Raw genomic sequence first — 20,074 nt, 5'->3', positions numbered from 1 at the left:
CAAACCACTACACCACGCCAGCTCATATTACATATACAGTACTGTATTTTATTATATACTGTATTTTATCATGTACTCAGCCATATTATTTTTGATAAACCTATCTTCATTAAAATGCCTTGTTGCTTTACAACAGACTTATAGCACTCTGAGCAAGACAAATTCTTAAAATGGTACTTTACTAGCAACAAACCCTAGACTGGATCTATATTTAAAGTCTTCCTTTCATTTATCCATTGTGCTGAAATTAAAGGGGGGGGGGAACCCTTTCAGCATCTGCATTACTGAGTCTTTAACTGATGTGTTTAATCTGCCCATTGCCAACGCTCAACAAAAGGTCTGGGGGTGAGTCTTCCTGCTACTGCTCTGAGGAAAGAACTTTGGAAAAATCAATTCTATCCTGCAATTTGCAATTATTAACCTTTATTTATAAAGCGCTGTAAATTTACACAGCGCTGTACATACAATCTTTTAGTTAGACGGTTCCCTGCCTTCAGGCTTACAATCTAAGAAGACACGACCCAAAAGGAGAAGGGAGTGGTGGTGGGGAATGAGGGCAGGCTGCCTGCCCAGACTATAAATCCCAGGATATGTTTTAACTGATGTGTTTAAATGGTTTTATGCATTTTAATCCATGTTGCACCTTGCTTCAAGTCATGGGGAGATGTTGAGAAGAAATAAAATTTATTGTTGTTTTTGGCATCTGGTAAAGACCTTTAAAAAATTTCCGAAGCATTCCCGGAACTGTTTTAGTATTTTCTTTATATTCAATTTACATTATGCCCCACCTTTTCCTAAAAACATCATTCAGGCCAGCCCTTTACATGTAACATCTTTGCACTGTCTCATCCTTGTTGCTGGCCTCAATTCAGTTTTATTATGCACTGTAGTTTGTTAAAAATCATCTGTGCTGCTGAGCTTTTCTCAGCCGCTGCCTTGCAGTCATTGTCCTCCTGCCACTTTGTAGTTTATTTTATTAAATTATTTTTCACCCACTCCCAGAGAGCTCAAACCGGGTGGTTTAATGAAATCAATCAATCAATTACTGGGGAAACAATGACAGCCACTTCAATATCCTTCCGTGGAATAGAGTCCATTCACACACAGACATCTACATACAGCTACGATGTACAACGGTCCTTGTCTATTAACATGCTGTTCAACCCAAGAGTCTTACAGCACAGATCTCCCTTCCTTCAAATATTGACCCTTTCCACCCTATTTTATCAGACCATCCCCAGAGAGCGGAAAGAAACCTGCAGGGAATGACGTCTTCCTCCCCATTGAGATGACACGATTTTATCAGGCGCAAAGGCCAAAAGGACAACCACGTAACTCAATTGCCAGCAGTCAATCATTCGGAGAAGCAGCAAACCCCAGCCTTGATAAAAGCACAGTTAAAAACATGCTGGCCTCCTGGGAATACGCCACAGCCACCAGATATAACTGTGTCCTTGTTCTGGCACATTGGTTAACAAACCTGTGAATGGCCAGAAAGCAAAGCCAGCAAGGACTTGGCCCCCACAAATGGGGCAGGAAAGGACAGTCTGACCATTGCAACAGGCAAGACCCGCTCCGTCTCATGAGCCAGAGGCCCTGCAGCTAATTTCCAATGTTACTTCCGTGCAATTATGCAGAGCCTCCCCTGCTCTTTTGCAAGGCCAACCAGAATCAAAGAACAATTGAGTAAAAAGGAAACAAACTTGGGCATCTGTAAGTAGAGACTTAGAAAGCAATCTGGAAAATAAGACCTTCATTGTTTTGGTCATACAGAACAGTCCTTCCCTTAGATTAAAAAAACTCTGAAGATTCTTGCAAGGGAAGAGACTTTGGCTGCATCCACACTGCAGGAAAAAAATCCAATAATGTCATGGCTCAGTGCTAGGGAGTTCTGGGAACTGTACCTCCACATTTGCGGCTTTGACTTTTGCGGCTTTGATAATTTGCAGTTTTGATTAATATGTTCTCACTAGGAATCTCCAAGCCCTTCAGTGCAACTCTGAAAGCTGACCATAGAGTTGTGCTGGAGAACCTAGAATTCCTAGATGAAACACTTCTCTAGGCATTTCTAGGTCCTCCAGCATGATTCTATGTATGATCAACTTCTGGCCATAGAGTACACGGGAGGACCTGGAGATTCCTAGAGAGGTTTTCTTTTAGGTCAAAATAATAGTGTTTGTTTAATTGCGGTTTTTCCATATTCACAGGAATCCTTTGTCAGGGATTTGAAGGGTTAAAATACAGCACACAGGGAAATGCTTGATGTGTGTGTGTTTGTCCATGAGCATTTCAGCAGAAGGACAAGGTTGATCAGCACAGCTGATGATCATTGGCTCAAGGACAGTTTAGTGTCTAGGTGCACATAGCCATGGATGATGAAACCACCTGGCTGGATTGCACAGGAGACACTTGTCATGGTTACACACAGGAACTCACTGGGTTTGGGAGACCACATGGTCTGGAGTCTATATAAACCCAGGGGTTGCAAGTGATAGCTTGTGGGTTTGTAGTAGGAGTTGGTTTGGTATGGTTTGGAGTTTTGGAGATCTGTATTTGTATTATAGCACTGTGAATAAAGAGCACTTCGGGAGACTTTGCTTCTCTGGTGGTTTATCAGTAGAAGCCTTGCATCGCTTTGCTGAGTGTCCCTGGAGGTTCCTGCATTGCTTCAGTTCCTGGAAGACATCCAGTTGCTGTTATCTCAACTGCTTTTGGAGCCACACTTCAGCTTCTAAAATTGCTAGCTCTGCTCAAAAGGTCTGATTTAACCACAGGACTCGTTTGAGTTGCTGACAGTGGTTGTTGGGCCCCAGCAGTTGCACTGACATCCTTCACCCCTAACTCCAGTGAACGTGGAGGGACCACTGTAGTTTGTTGCGGCACCATAGTTCTCTGATATAGAAGGCTAAATATCTCCCCAAACTACAATTCATAGAATTCCATAGCATGAAGCCATGGCAGTTAACGTGGTGGCAAACTGCATTATTTCTGCAATGTGGATGCAACACTCGAGAATGATCCTCAGGGGATGATTCCTGGGACAAACGCCCACCCACCTGTAAGGCAGATAAGGGCATCACATTGTTCAAGTAGCACCCTGCCCTGTTCCTTTCTATAGACCTCCCCCTATTCCTGAAATCGATGCCATGTTAATTGATTTCATAACAAATGTCATTGTTGTGTGCGCCTCCAAGTCATTTTTGACATATAGTGACCCTAAGGCAAATCTATCATAGGGTTTTCTGGGCACATTTCATCAGAGGTGGTTTGTCTTTACCATCCTCTGAGGCTGAGAGAGTGTGACTTATCCAAGGTACCCAGTGAGTTTTTATGTGCGACCAGAGATTCAAACCCTGATTTCCAGAGCCATAGACCAACGTTCAAACCAGTACACCATGCCAGCTCTCTTCAGAAAACCTACACATTCTTCATGAAGAACAAAGGATGTTTTCAGACAAGGGAAACTGCAAGTATAATCCAATGGCAATCCGAACGCAATCATGGGGTTTAATGTTATTGCGTGATAGACTACCACACACAATTTCGGGCAATGGCAAGCTATTTTCGGGCAATGGGAAGTCAGTTTGAACACAATTCAAATTCACATAAATTCGCTGAACTAGTGAATTCACATGAATGCGTTCTGGCCCCACTTTCTTTTCATTTGAAATTAAGAGAAATTCTTCCCATGTGATAAACTCTAGGGTACATGGGCAGCAGATGCTGCATTTTAAAGCAGAACTGTGCCCTCAGGAGAGTTTGATCCAACTTAGATGTACACTTTCAATGTTGCTGTGGATGACTGCCATCAAGCTGACTTTGACTTATGGCGACCCTATGACCTAAGACCTCCAAGTCTTCCTGTTATCAGGTCTTCAGAGTCAGGGCACCCATGGCTTCTTTGACTGAGTCTAGTCAAATATAGAATTATAGAGTTGGAAGGGACCTCAAGGGTCATCATGTCCAATCCCCATCTGGAATTAAGTCTTCATCTTTCACTATTGCCTCCTACCTCACCAAGCACTATTGTCTCTTATCTTCTCGTGACGTGGCCAAAGTACTTCCTGGAAACCAGGATGGCTAAACTGAGGTTGTCATACTTTGGCCACATCGCAAGGAAAAGTGAATCATTGGAAAAGGCAAAGATGCTGGGAAAGGTGGAAGGCAGCAGAAAGAGGAAGAACATATGCCATATAGTTAGACTTGATCAGGGAGGACATAGGTCTGGGTCTGCAAGACTCGAGCAGAGAAGTGGTTCTTGGAGGTATCTCATCCATATGATCCATATGAATCAAAGTCTACTTGAGGGCAGTTAACAACAACAACATGACAGCCCCAGTTTAGTCATCTTGGCTTCCAGGGAGAGTTCAGGCTTCTAGGACCTATTCATTGATCTTTTTAGATGTCCAAGGTAATTGCAGAATTCTCCTCCAGCACCACATTTCAAATGAGTTGATTTTCTTCCTTTCTTCGCAGTCCAGCTTTCACAGTCATACATAGCAATGGGGAATACACTGTCCTAACTTTGGTATTCAATGCCTATGCACCTTCTTTATAAAGGTAGATGTTGCTTTTTGCAGTGGAAATTTGAAGAGGAAAACAACAGCGGGGCTTCTTTGGCCACCACAGCCAAGACACTGAAATTTGGTGGTTCAACAGCTGTGGTGGCAGAGGGATGGCTCTGCCCTGGCAACATGCAGGGGTCAGTGTTACCCTTTTTCTATGGAACAGGTATCTGTTGTGTGAGTACTGAACACTGGACACTTGTTATCCATTGGAGTTTGGTTCCAGGACCTCTCATAGGTACCAAAATCTGTCAAGGCTCAAATCCCATTAAATCCAACGGCATAGTATATGGTGTCCCTTATATAAAATGGCAAATCAAAGTTTGCTATTTGGCATTTGTACTTTTTGGAATATTCTCAAGCCATGGATACTTGAATCTGTGGATAAAGACTCTGTGCATACGTAGTAATAGGTTAAGGATACTGTCCTCAAGTCCTGTTCTGGAGCTTGATAGTTTGTTGATTTATTTATTTTTAATCATTGAGATTTAAGCTTTATCTTGTTTTAACCTTGTTCTAAGATAAATTGGTTCCTATATCCTGGGAAGGGCAGGATATTAAATAAGTAACTGGAGCTTCCCATTCGGACATCTATGGAAAGGAGGATGCTGGATCTGGGAGGCCCTTGATTGGACTCAACCTCAGAGTTCAACTTGTACTTAAAATTTATTTTATTTAAACTTATATTTATTAACTTATTTATTTTATATCCTGTCTTTCTCTCAGCATGGGAGCTAACCATTTAAAAACACAGTCCAGGTTGAGTATCCTGTATCCTAGGAGTCAGGACTTTGCATGTAAGCTGAGAGATGCTGGGCAATGCAAATTTAGGCAGTGGAGACAGGAAGGCAGCAATGCACAAGGATCTGCAACACACAGTAATGGGAAAGGGGGCTGAGTCATCACAATCCTAAAGCCACAACGCACAAACAGCACACTGTGCAAGTGAGCAACATCCAGGAGAATTGATTGCTTGTTTATTTTTTTTAAGACAATGATTGTAAGCAAAAATAATGTTACAACTTTAGGGACGCAATGTCACATTCGTGAAGCAGAGCTGAAGCAAAGACCTCTTGATTCACAGTGTGGAGTCACTTATCAAAATATCACAAGTTGGTTGCATCCACACTGTAGAAATAATCCAGTCTGACAACATTTTAACTGCTATGGCTCCATGCTATGGGATACTGGAAGGTGTTGTGGCACCAGAGCTTTCTGACAGAGAAGGCTAAATGTCTGAAAAAAGTACAGTTCCCAGAATTCCATAGCATTCAGTCATGGCAGCTAAAGTGGTGTCAACATGGATTTATTTCTGTAGTGTGGATACAACCAAGGTGGGTGCAGGAGGGGAACAAGGAAGGTTAGAAGCAATGGCAGCTGCTGTTTCCCAGGTCAGTAAATCTAAAGGAGATTGATTTCATATAAGGTGACAGAGGCTTAAACCCAGAGTGGATTCTCTATCCCACTCCAAGCCATCAGCTGCCACTAGTTAGGAGGGATCAAACAGGGAGTGAGGTTCAGGGGTGGAACTGGCTGAAATGTGATGCCACATTTACATGTTTGGGTGTCCAGCATCAAAATTTAACATGCCTCCCAAAGAGGAATACAAGCTGCATCTCCCTTATCCAAAATGCTTGCAGTGTTTTGGATTTTCCTCCAGATTTTGGAATATTTGCATATATATAATTAGGTATTTTGGAGACAGGACCCAAGGCTAAACACAATTTTCATTTCTGTTTCATATATACCTTATACACAAAGCCTGAAGGTACCATATGTTTATACATAATATTTTAAAATAATTTGATGCATGAAGCAAAATTTGTGTCCACTGAACCATGAGAAAGCAAAGTTGTCACTATCTCAGCCACCAATGTGGACCTTTTTGGCTTTTGAAGTATCTGGATTTCAAAATTCTGAATAAGGGACACTCAATTTGTACTACAAAGATTTTCCCACAAAGGTTTGGTAGAAACTGGCAGCTCTGGAAAAATGAACAGATTTCTGCCTGCACAATTCACACATGCATCAGCTTTTGGGAAGCAGACACACACAGGACCCTGAGCGTCCTTCTTCTCTTTGGCTTCTGACTCCCAGCCATCTTTGCAATGTAAACAGGAAAGAACTGCCAGTCCTGACAGACTGGTCAACAGCTTCAGGCAGGATTTCTTCCTCTGCAATCTGTTATTTCGTATAGAATAGAGGTAACATACACACTGCATGCCCAAAGCTTTTCTTTTTCCATGCAAAATCCCCCCAAACATGTACCAAATGGCCACCCACACAGAGTGTCCACCCACACAGAACACTCTCAGTGCCTCCATTTTTGTCCATGCTGTTCCCAAAATTGAGGCAGGGAGTGTGCTTTATCACTTCCTATAACCATTTTGGGAAGTACAAGGATATTTGGGATATATTGAGGTACTCCTCAGCTCCCAGGTAGTTGGCCACTCCAGAGATAAAGAGAGCATACTTAAAGGAGTATGAATACAGTGGGCCCTCTGCATTTGCTGGGGTTAGGGACATAGGACCCCCATGAAAGTGGAAAAATCACACATACAAAACCCTCATTATTTTGTTTAATCTGAGAGGACACCTCAGGAATCTCTAGGTCCTCCAGTGCAACTCTATGGTCACCATTTACTGGAAATTGACCACAGAATTGTGTTGGAGGACCTACAAATGCCTAGAGGAACGTTCCCTCTAGGAATCTCTAGGTCCTCCAGTGCAACTTCTGGTGAAAGTTAGCCATAAAGTCATGCTGGAGGATCTAGAGATTCTTAGCAGGAAAATAATAATCAAACCTGTGAATATTCAAATCTGCAAAGTCAAGACCACCAATATGGAGGGCTGACTATACAGTTCAGGTGTCAAGAGGGTTATACATTTGGCAAAATAATCAGAGACGATAAATGCACAAGGGTTACAAAAACATACAAACACTGCTGCCAACATAGAAAAGCCTTCCGTTCTATCTCCCAGCTTCTCTCTCTTTTTCAAATCCATTATGGCTGTTGTTAAATCATTACCTCGTCACAGTCATCACTGGGAATGCGGGAGGGCTGCCCTTCCTCATTCAGAGGTTCGATCACTGTCACCTCTGCAAACTCCTCCACCGATTTCTGAAACTCTGGTAAGGATCGCCTTCCATAGCGCTTCCCTCCCTTAATGTATTTGGGTTGGGCTTCTGGTGAAGAGTCTGCAAAAAAGAGATGAAAGCCAATATGTTAAATATCAAACATAAGAAGTTCAATCCTGTTACACAGTAGTGGCTGATGGCTTCCACTTCAGGGAACTGAATCCAGGTTTTTGCTTGAACATTAAAAAGAGCTATCCAAGGTCACAGAATCATAGAAGCGTAGAGTTGGAACAGATGTTGAGGACCATCCAGCCTCTGTTTAAAAACCTCCAAAGAAGGAGACCCTACTACTCTCTAAGAGAGTGGGTTCTACTATTGAACAACTCTTAGCGTGAGGAAGTTCCTCCTAATGTTAAGGGATTTCTTTCCCTGTGGCTTCTATACATTTTTCTGTGCACAAGAAAACAAGCTTGCTCCATCCTCACTATGACAGCTCTTCAAATATTAAAACAAAGCTATCATATCACCTCTTAACCTTCTCTTCTCCAGGCTAAATAGACGCAGCTTCTTAAATCTCTCATCATAGTGCATGGTTTCCAGACCCTTCACCATTTTGGCAGCCCTCCACTGGACACACTCCAGCTTGTCAACATCCCTTTCTGAATTGTGGTGCCCAGAACTAAACACGGGATTATTCCAGGTGGGGCTTGACCAAAGCAGAATAGAGTGGCACTATTACTTCCCTCGAGCTAGACACGAATAATAATAAATTTTATTTATGTTTCCCCACCTCTCTCATTGGATCCCAATGGGAAACTATACTCCTATTGATCCAGCTTAGAATTGCATTGGCTTTTTTTTAGCTGCCACATCACACTGTTGACTTGCGGTCTACTCCTAGATCCCTTTCACATGTAATGTTGTCAAGCCAGATGTCTCCCACCCAATATCTACCTAAGTGCAGTACCTAAAGTTCTCCATGTTGAAATTCATTATGTTAGCTTTGACCCAGCTTTGTAATCTATTCAGGACATTCTGAATTTTGATCCTCTCCTCTGGTGTACTAGCCACTCCTCCTAATTTGGTGTAGATAATAGTTTAGGAATATAATCCAGCACTTTGGACAGTTCCTTTTAAGCATTCAAACTGAAACCTGGAGCAGCGTCAGTATCCCACTGACATGAAAGCTATGCTGCAAATATATTAGTAGTAGGGGCTGCATTGCCATTTGTTCTGGCTTTGTTCTATTGACATAAAAAATTATGTTTAATCTATCTAGGGTTTTTTTGGGGGGGAGGAGGAAGCAGTTATTGTTTTTTAAACCCCAAATTGTGCTTTAAACCTTTGTTTGCTTAAACCATTTTTTTGCATTAATGTATAGGATATACCAATATAGGACTAAATTGGAAAATTACCCTGGGCCCAAAGTCCTAAATGGCTTGGGCCCAGGGTACTTGTAGGACCACCTCTCTCCATATAATCCACCCCGCACACTCAGGTCAGCAGGGAAGAATTTATTGGAGGTCCCAACAGTATGATATGTTAGGACCTCACAACGGGCCTTCTCTATCTCGGCCCCCAAAACATGGAACAATCTCCCGGACGAGCTCTGCTCCACCACATCTTTAGATCTGTTATAAAGAATCTTAAGACCTTTTTCTTTTCTCAAGCCTTCCCCCCATGAGATGTTACTCTATGGTTCACCCCTTCTGTTAATGACCTTGCAATGTTTATGGATCCCCCACTCAGCTGGCCCTGTTATTGTATTGTTACTGTTTTAAAATGCTGTTTTTATCATTTTTACTTCAATATACTTTTGTCTAATCTGTGTGTCGCTTTAATCATTGGAAAAGCGGGATAAAAATAAATTTTATTATTATTTTATTATTAAGTAGCAAAATGCAGTTCAGATATTGTGGCCACTAGCTTAAATATAGTCGTTCTTTAAAAAGTATTGAAGTATTTATTTCTGAATGGCATTTCTTGCACTATAACATAATGTGATTAAAAAGAAGCAACTGACTCTAGATACTAGTCTAACAATGAACAACAGCCAATAAACTAGCAAAGGCAAAATGTTTACATTCAAACCATTATTGCCATTCTAGTAAGAGGGTTGGAAAATAGTAATAACAACAAACTTGCTCCATCTTCAGTATGATATACTGATATATGTAAGATACAGGCCTTCTCACTTTTTTTTTTTTGCCAATGGTGCTACTGTGCTGCAACTCCCTCTTTTTAGAGGTAGCTGTCAATATCCTTCTGAAGGTAAGCTGAATGGTGTCCAGAAGAGGGAAACCAAAATCGTCAATGGTCTCGAAACCGCTTTAACTGCTGTGGCTCAATGGTATGGAATTCTGGGTTTTATTTCTGTAAATATTTAGCCTTTTCTGTCAGAGAGCTTTGGTGCCACAACAAACTACAATCCCAGGATTTCATAGGATGGAGTCATGATGGGTAAAGCAGTGTCAAACTGCATTAATTCTACAGTCTGGCTCCATCCCAAACCAACGAAAGCTAGGAAACTAAAGTATCAATCACACTATACCTCATAACATTTTGATACTACTTTAACTGCCATGCATTCATCTCATGGAATCCTGGGACTTGTAGTTTGGGGAGCCATTAGAGCTCTCTGGATGAGAATGCAAAATATCCCCTCCTAAACCACAAAGCACAGAATCATAGAGTTGGAAGAGACCACAAAGATCATTCAATCAAACCCCCTGCCATGCAGGATATCTCAATCAAAGCACACCTGATGTAGCCATGACAGTTGAAATAGCATCAAAATGCTATAATTGTGCAGCCTAAGAGAGACCTAAATTTGTGAACAACAAATAAAATGACTTAGCATAAATCAACACAAAACAGCTATTTTTGATTTATGGAACATCTGTATGCTGCTTTCATTAATTTTGGTTTATGCACAGCACCAGCATCTGCAGTAATTTGTCTCATTTATCAAATGAATGTACATTTCTTACGAGTTTCTATTTATATTTGTTTACTCTGATTTAAATTAAGTTATATTTACTCTTTATTGACAAACACACAGTATTTAATGTTACTTTCCTGGCTTTTTTCATGCCATGTTCATTATCTGGGATTACCTGAAGGATCCAAATGAATGAAGTCTTCAGTTAAAAAGGGCAGGGAAAGACTCTGGTTTAGCAAATGTTTTTTATTAAAATCCAATATTACAGTTGTATGAATGGAAATTCCTCTTTGCCATGTGCTATGTTCGTGACTTGATGGTTAATGCACTGATTAAAGGGCAGCTTTGGCACTTGGTTTTAAGACATTTCTGATGAGGATGCTCTTTTAAAATGGTAAGGATTCAAGGGACACAATCTCTCCCAGGTACACATTAGGATGCACAGAGGAACCTACTGGAGGTCTAGACCTAAATCCTCCAGTGTCATCTTGGATACCCCTTCTATACAAACACTGTCTCAGAGCTTGTTAGTGGAAATGTATTCTGCAGCTTAGCAATGCAATGAATTATAAAATACACAGGACTGGGAACTCTTTGATATCTTAACCCCCCCCCCCTTCCCCTGCCTGCTTCCCTCTCCCCACTTATACTCTATCCACGCATATTGGAAACCCTGGGGGACAAGAGAGAGCAGGCACGTGTGTTTGAACAAGGCAATTTTAACAAGATTTCCTGCAGCTGGGAGCCTGGACATGAAAGCCATGCGATGAGGCGCACAGATAGGAAAAATCAGAAACGAGACAGGGTTGATTAAATAAGACCCACAAGAACAAAAGCAAACCTTATCACCACCATTAAGGATGGGCTGCTCTTGGCAACTGCTAGCCTACAGCAACCTGCCCACCCTCCCTCCCTGGCATGGATTCCCTCTCTTCGCCTTGCCTTGTTCTTGGGCAGAAATGAGACGGAGGGGGCAGGGTTTGTTCCTGCAGTAAGCATTTGGATTTCTCCAGTGAGGAGACATGTTCTATATGTGTCTGTGTCTCGAGCTGGGAAATATTGGGGGCAATTGGAGGGGACTGTCAATGTGGAAATACTTTGCTAGATCTAATCCAGGTTCCGTCAGCGAACACTATAAAAAAAAGTATCCTGCCCAATGCAAAACTCTAATCAGCCTTGAAGTTAGGACCAGGCCTCAGGGCAAGACAGAAAGGTCATAGGGCAAGTGCAATGTCTTGCAGAGAGAGATAGAATTCCTCATTTGTTGCAAAGGGATCTTGAAGCACTTTTGAGACTAACTGTGCAAAAGAAATTGTAGTATGAGCTTTGTAGACCTGGTTTGCTTCCTCAGATGCACGGAGACCAAGGAAGTAGACCAAGTCTAGAAAGCTTATGCTACAACTTCTTTTGGACAATTAGTCTCCAAGATCCTTTTGCATACTGATATTCCAGACTAATACTGCTATGTCTCTAAATTCTATCCTCATTTCTTTGCTGATGTTTGGCCTCAAGTTGACTTCTGGTAATCCTGTGAATGAGAGACCTCCAAGAGGACCAGTCATCAACAGCTCATGTCTTGCAAACTCAGAGCAACCATGGTTTTCTTTATGAAATCAATCCACCTGTAGGGCAGTCTCCTTCTCCCAATATTTATTAGACTCTGTGTGTGTGTGTGTGTGTGTGTGTGTGTTTTAAATTTAAGGGTGTATATGGTACCAAAAGGATCTATCCCCAGGTCTCAGGCTTTGGTGTTGAAGTCCCAGGCGCTGGCACAGTCTTGACCTGACAAGCCCAGCTATCTGTGACAAAAGGCCTGCTTGCTCGATCTAATCCAAATTTTCATCAATGAACACAGAACGTTATGCCAGCAAATGCAAGAACTCTTTCATTCTTGTAAACTCTCTTTGTTCCTCTTTTTTATTACTGCACACTCTAACACATGGGACAATACTAGAAAGAGGAGAACATTCTTTCAGGCCCCTTCCTAAAAAGACATTGCTCTATTTTATATATTCATTGGTTGGATTTATATCCTACCTTTTCCTCAAAGTGGGATTCTTCTAAAGGGGGCTTTAGAAGACTAGGAGTGGGAAGGGCAGGGATGAAAGAGCTAGATAAAATCCTAAAGAGTAAAGATATACAACTGAGCACTAAAGTTAGACTCGTCCAAGCTATTGTATCCCCCATGGCTTGAAGGATGGCCAAAAAGACGAATGAATGGGCACTTGAGCAGATCAAGCCTGAATTCTCCCTGGAAAGCAAGATAATTAAACTGAGACTGTCATACTTTGGCCACATCATGAGAAGACATGACTCATTAGAAAAAACATTAATGGTAGGAAAGGTAGACGGGAGCAGAAAGAGAAGACGACCACATGGCAGATGGATGGACTCAACTAGGGAGGTCACAGTCCTGAATCTACAAAACCTAAGCAGTGGAGGAAAGGGGGTTTGGAGATACACAGAGTTGCCATGAGGTGAGGGCAGCTAACAACAGCAACTAGTTCTGCCGCATTTGGCAGCAACATGAGCTGCTCCCACAGAGACACATCTCAGCGAAGAGAAAGAATATTTTGTATTTAGAAGTTTGGGTCACAGGTGTCTCCAGTTTTCAAAGAGATATAGACTTGTTAGTTTCTTTAAGCTTTAAAAAATGGGAGGAGGGAGAATCTAGCAGCACCTTTGGGACTAACTAGTTTATTTTAGCACAAGCTTTTGTGGATATCAATCCAGTTCTTCAAAAGCACCAGTGAAGATGATTCAGGTAAAGCTGGAAAAACTGCACCAAAACTTGTCAGTCAGTGAAGTGTAGATATTGCAGAACCAAACAAGCAAGTTTCCATCTCTCTCTTTTCTCACATCTGTCTCCAAACGAAGGGTAGGGCAGAGGTGGGGGACACGGAACAAGGAACAACCAAGCCTTACAAACAATGCCTAAACTGAGGCTTTTATATTAAGCATTCTCAAGTAAGACTGAGAAAATGATGCCGGGACAGACAGAGAGATTCAAGAGAAAGGAAAGTATTGTTCTCCACAACACCATCACCTTATTCGGCAATCTAGTCCACTGTTGAACAGTTCTTAATGTAACAAACTTCAAAGATGGAATCTCTTTTTTGGTATTTTCCCCACAAGGCTGGGATTCTGGGAGAGAGTGTTTGAGCCAATGATTCCCCTTCACATTGTAGCACACCTTGGTTGTTCTTATGAGCCTTCAAGCCATTTCTGACCTATGGTGACCCTAAGGCAAACTTATCATGGGTTTTTCTTGCACAATTTCCTCAGAAGAGGTTTGCCATTGCCTTCTCCAGTGGATTTCATGGCCAATGTGGGAACCCTGCTCTGCAGAATTGTAGTCCAATGCTCATATACTACGCTGTACTGGCTCACAGCTCGCTACATATAAAAAGGAGGGAGGAAGAGGGAAAATCCAGAAATGTGGCTGCACCTTTAAAACTAACTGGTTTTTTATTTTTACATGAGCTTTTGTAAGCCCAATTCATCTGGATGCAGTACCTTAAATTTTCTTGCTCAAGTCAGAGTAACTACAAGGGTCAGTCAAAGGGCAGGAGTGCTCTAAATGTCAGTGGCCTGCAGACTGTTGCAGAATCCAAAAGCTGGAGACTGAGAGAAAGGCAAACACAAAGAGCGGGCTCAATTCAAGTGCAGGGAATCAGACTTCAATGGGTAGGATGCTGTGTGCATTGCTTGCCTCTCCCACACCAGTCTGACAACTCACCCTTGGAACCTACCAGCCATGCCTAGAGGCTATGCTTTGTTATCCGTTGGCATCAGACGCAAGACTTTCCCACAAGGACAAGCCTCCTCCATACACATATTGACATTCCACACACATATACTCCGACCAAGGGAGGGAGGGAAAGAGGTAGAAAGCGATGCTCTTGATTTCCAAGCTAGGGAGAAGTCTGGTTGTGAAATATTTACACTTTGCAGCTCAGAGATAAGCTTCACGTGCCGATTTTCTTCATCTTATTTTTAAAAAATTCATCAAAGAAGGCACTGCACCAGGCAATGAGACACAAAGGGAAAGGCGACCCTTCCTGTTGGTTTTTATATCCCCCGCCACAGAACTAACTGCAGCATCCCTTAATTTTAGCTGTGTGGCAGCAGAAAAAATCATAACTTTACCTAGAAAACACAGCACCTTGTTTTCAAAGCAAACAGCATTTCTGGCAATTCAGCTTAAAACAACAACAAGGTACTTACATGTCTTGTTTTAAAGGTTTTACAATGGTTTGGGTTGGCTTTTTCAGCTGCCCGCATCACACTGATGATTCATGTTCAGCTTGTAGTCTACTAAATCTCAAGCCTGAAACAGATGGGCCAAAAGGAGTGGCTTCTGGCTGCTATGGGGCCGTGGCATGCAGATGGCCATGGGGGACTTTGGCAAAGGCCTTACTGAAGTTAAGATATGCTACATCCACAGCATTCCTTTCATCTACCAAGATGGTCATTTTATCCAAAAAAGAAGATTAGATAAGTCTGGCATTGACTTGTTTCTCAGAAACTCATGTTGATTTTTTGTGAGTATGGCATTGCCTTCCAAATGTTCACAGACTCTCTGTTTAATGATCTGCTCTAGAATCTTTCCTGGGATTGATGTCTGATTGCCATAAAATGTCTTGTAAATCATTCCATTTATTTATTCCTAAATTTTTCATGTCTTTCATATACCTTTGTTTTATTTGTAAATAATTAAACCATTGGATTTTTTTTCATTATTCAATTCTTTTATAGTTTTTAAGTCTATACTTCCCTGATTGTCTACTTTTATTATACCTCTCTAAGGTATTCTTGGTCTTGGGCCCATCTTCCAAAGAGAGCTTCTTGAACCAAAACCCATAACAGTGACTTAACATAAAATATTTCTTTAACCTTCGCCCAGACATTTAATAACGCCTTCCTAACCGGATGATTATTGAAGTCCTTATTGATTATTTCTTTATTATAGCACAGATAAGCATGCCAGTCAAAGTGCAACTGTGTTCCTCCCCTTTTTGAAGATGGAGACAACGTTTGCCCTCCTCCAGTCTGCTGGGATTTCTCCTGTTCTCCATGAGTTTTCAAAGATTATTGCCAATGGCTCCGATATTACATTTGCCAGTTCTTTTAGTACCCTTGGATGTAGTTCATCTGGTCCTGGAGACTTAAATTCATTCAGATTAACAAGGTATTCCTCTACTATCTCTTTACTTATTCTGTGCTGAAATTCCCCTATTCTGTCCTCTGCTCCATTATCCTCAGGTTGAGCACCCTTTTCCTTTTCTGAGAAGACTGAGGCAAAGAAGGTGTTGAGTACTTCTGCCTTTTCTCTGTCCTCTGTTAGCATTTTGCCATCTTCTCCATGGAGTGGCCCTACCATTTCCTCCTTCTTCCTTCTGCTATGGACATACACCAAAAAGCCCTTTTTATTGTTCTTAACCTCTCTAGCAAGTCTGAGCTCATTCCGTGCTTTTGCTTTTCTGACTTTACCCCTACACAGGCTCACTACTTGTTTGAATTCCTCTTTTGGTGATTTCCCCCTTTTTCTCATTTCTTATAGATATTCCATTTAAAACTTAGCTCAGTTGAAAGTTCTTAAGTTATCCATCCTGGTTTCTTGAGACATCTCCCATTTTTCTTCCTCATTGGAACAGTTTCAAATTGTGCCTTCAGTATCTCCCTTTTGAGAAACTCCCACCTGCCTTGAACTCCCTTCCCTTTTAGTATTTCTGACCAAGGGATCGCCCCCAGTATTCCCCTCAATTTAGTGAAATCAGTTCTCCTAAAGTCTAGAATATGTGTCTGACTCTGCCTGGCTTCTCCTTTCCACTGTAAAACAAACTCCAGGAGAACATGATCACTCCCACCTAAGATTCCCACCACTTGCACCCCATTAACCAAGTCATCCCTTTTGGTTATATCATATTTGTTTGCTGTGCTAGGAGTTCAAGTTCACCTTGTTTATTTCCCATGCTCTGTGCATTAGTGTAGAGACATCTAAGATCTAAAATATGGGACATCCCCCCTTGCTGCCTATGTACAGTTTTCCCCCTCCCACTGTTGGGTCCTTGCACTATTTGCTTTTTTATCTTTATAACCTATTACCTCCAGCCCTTGATGAACTCCTGCCCTCCAGAATACTGTCTCCCCCATATAACTCAGTTTAATCACACAGTGAGTTTCCATTCAGTGTAATCACTTCTCTTGTAATTGGAATCCACTAGTTCATGTTCTATTTTATAGAGCAGCAGAAAACAAGCTGCTTCCATCTTCTACAGGGCATCCCTTCAGATAGTTAATGATGGATTGAACCTTGTGGGAACCTCTGCATGCAGATGAGGTGCTTTGCCAGTCAACTGTGAACCTTTCCTAATTTGAGCATTCAAGGACAAGCTCTCTATGATGATTTTAGATAATGGCTGTAAAGGCAGTACAGTTACATCAATTCCCCTAAAAATCAAATGCATTTGCACACAGGAAATTCTGCTGTAATATGCAATATAATTCTACTAATGTGGGTTTTTTTAAAAAAAACAACATTAATCCATTAGTCACTTAATGACTACATAATCTTTTAAAAGCATTATATAATCTATCTATCTATCACAGTTCTAATTAAAAAGGATGCTGTGTCTCTGTAGGCAAGAAGCTTGAATAACACAAAAGCAACTGACTTGTATTTCAGGTAGGGAGGACTGTATCACAAGATGATAAAACCCACATGCGTAAGACTTCGAAAGGGAAGCAGGAACAGATGTGGGTCACACTAATGTTCTTGCAAAGCTTCCATTTCTTTCACTGGAGATTCCACAAAATAATTCCTCTAGCACAGAGTTGGAAAACTGCAGCACATTACAAAAGCTAGATTTCTGCCCTGGGACTAGTGGTTTGAATCTTGGGCTATGACTCTGGAGACCAGAGTTCGAATCCCCACTTGGCCATGAAACCCCCCAAGTAACCTTGGGGGCAACTGAGTAACTGGAAACAGGATTCCAGGTGAGGCCTGACCAAAGCAGAATAGAGTTGCACTATTACTCCCTTTGATCTAGACACTAAACTTTTATTGATGCAGCCTAAAATTGCATTGGCCTTTTTAGCTGCTGCATCTCACTGTTGACTCATGTTCAATTTGTGGTCTACTAGGACTCCTTGATCCCTTTCACATGTAGTTTCGTTCAGCCAGGTGTTCCCCATCCTATGTCTGTGCATTTCCTTTTTCCACCCTAAGTGCAGTACCTTACATTTCTCTGTGTTGAAATTCATTTTGTTAGCTTTGGCCCAGCTTTCTAACCTAATTACAGCTTCCTAATTTGACAGATGTTTGGGGTACAGTGGTGTCACTTAGTGTGGTCCGCATTTCGTACACTGCCTCTAGATGTTTTGGAGTTCATCTCCCAAAAACCCTGATTGTTGGCCAAGCTGACTAGGGCCTCTGGGAGCTGAAGTCTCAAATACTTGGAGAACCAAACTTTGAGAACCACTGTAAAGGCCAAACCTCTTCATCTCACAAAATAATGCAACAGGTGTTGCAGCTGGGCAAAGAAAAGGCTTGCCAACAAGAAACTGGCTGTAATTCACCAGAGTCTGAGTCACACAGACCATTAGTACATATGCCCAAATTCTCCCAATGCACTGGAAGGGAATTAGACTGACAGATCTTGTTTTTTGAAATCCAAGCCAATATCATCCCTTTGAGTGGCTCACAAAAATTTGCAGCTGAAAAACCTTTGATGTACCCACATGGAATGCAGAAATCCTAGGTGTGGTTTTCTGCTAGAATCACAACTGCATGACAACACTTAAGGTCACAATTGTGGTAGGAGAACAACATTCCTCAGAAATAGTTTATGTAACACGGTTACAGCAGTTTGATACAACTTTAATGGTCAGCTACTCTGGGATTTGTATTTTGGTGAAGTACTTGAAATTCTCTGTTAGAAAGGTGAATTTCTTCTCAAAGTTTTGGAATCTTGTAGCACCTTTGAGACTAACTGTGCAAAGGAAATTGTAACACACGCCTTTGTAGACTTGGGTTCAAAACACACTGCAGAAATAATCTAGTTTGAGACCGCTTTCACTGCCTTGGATCAGTGTTAGGGAATCTTGGGAAGTGTAGTTTGTTATGGCACCAGAGCTCTCTGACAGAGTAGGCTAAATGTCTCACAAAACTACAAATCCAAGAATTCCATAGCACTGAACCAAGGTAGTTAAAGCGGTCTCAAACTGGTTTATTTCTGCAGTGTGTTTTGGACCTTGGGTCTACTTTCTCAATTGTAATGAAATGATTTTAGTACCTGCCTCTGCAGAACCTGAAGCCAGTTTTACATTTCCCCGTTCTCTCATTTACTTACTTATTTTTTTTTAAAGTTCAGATGCCAGCCTTTGTTATCACTGCTCCCCAGGCAACTAGCAGTTGCACACAAACACACAGAATAAGCCATAAATCCGATGATTAAATAATGAAACCATACAACAAATAAAAGCAACATGACAATAAAAATGAATCTACTGAATCAGGATAAGTCAAACCAGGGTCAACTGCATTTTTAAAGGCTTGGGACAATAAAAACATGCCTCAAGTGACATTTCTGAGGGTGGAAAGCATCTCAGCCCATTCCCTGTTTTAGACACACAGAAAAGGATCATACTGATCAACTGGATCAGATCAAAGCTCTATCTCCTCTTTTAATGTATCTGTTAATTAATCCATTTGTATCCTGCCTCCTTCCCTGCCAAAGGACATGAGGCAGCTTACAAAACTTGAAATAAATGTTTAGCTAAAATATACTATTACAAAGATTAAAAAAACACAGTTGAACATAAGTTCTATTCAAAATGGATAGTTAAAAACAGTTTGAAATATATTTTAAAGAAAATGATAGGTTCGCCTTAGGGTTGCCATAAGTTGGAAACAAACTGAAGGCATGCAACAACAGCAACAACAACAACACTCTGGAGACCAGGGTTCGATTACAACCTTAGCCATGAAACCCACTGGGTGACTTTGGACAAGTCACACTCTCTCAGCCTTAGGGCAAGACTATGGCAAACTCTTCTGAACAAATCTTGCCAAGAAACCCCATGATAGGCTCATGGCCTTAGGGTCACCATAAGCTGCAAATGACTTGAAGGCATACAACACACACACACACACACATCATCATCATCATCATCATCATCATCATCATCATCATCATCATCCTGCCTTTTCTGAACTTAAGTTTAAACTGGAGGTCAGCACAACACAGGACAGATAGCTGTGGCCAAGCTTTCTCCATTCCCAAATAGCCCAGCAATAGCTATGTTCCATACTGAAAAGTCCACCTGGCCAATGCTAGTGACAGGAATGGCTCTATCCACACACAGAGAATGTAAACTATATGCTTGGACTTCTCTATCCTGTTCCCTCCTTGGCTCTGGTCTCCAGAGTCACCTTTATTATAAGGTGGTGAAGCATTTGTTTTGTTTTGTGTAACTAACCTTGTC

At 41.5% G+C, this 20,074-nt stretch overlaps 1 protein-coding gene across 6 annotated transcripts in view; it reads right to left on the bottom strand.

Annotated features, from left to right (window-relative positions):
* The window catches only part of NIN (ninein), a 159,136-nt gene that overhangs the window by 79,997 nt on the left and 59,065 nt on the right, over window positions 1-20,074 (bottom strand). For all 6 annotated transcript variants that reach the window (XM_089522912.1, XM_089522913.1, XM_089522914.1 and 3 more), the window contains exon 5: window positions 7,595-7,764. In XM_089522912.1, the coding sequence (XP_089379038.1) occupies window positions 7,595-7,764 (170 nt within the window). The remainder of the gene's footprint in view (window positions 1-7,594; window positions 7,765-20,074) is intronic.

The sequence above is a fragment of the Sceloporus occidentalis genome, unplaced genomic scaffold, assembly GCF_023333645.1.
Source record: "Sceloporus occidentalis isolate IW3139 unplaced genomic scaffold, rSceOcc1.0.p SCAF_4, whole genome shotgun sequence".
Classification (NCBI taxonomy): domain Eukaryota; kingdom Metazoa; phylum Chordata; class Lepidosauria; order Squamata; family Phrynosomatidae; genus Sceloporus; species Sceloporus occidentalis.
This window is presented reverse-complemented; position numbering and strand designations above follow the sequence as displayed.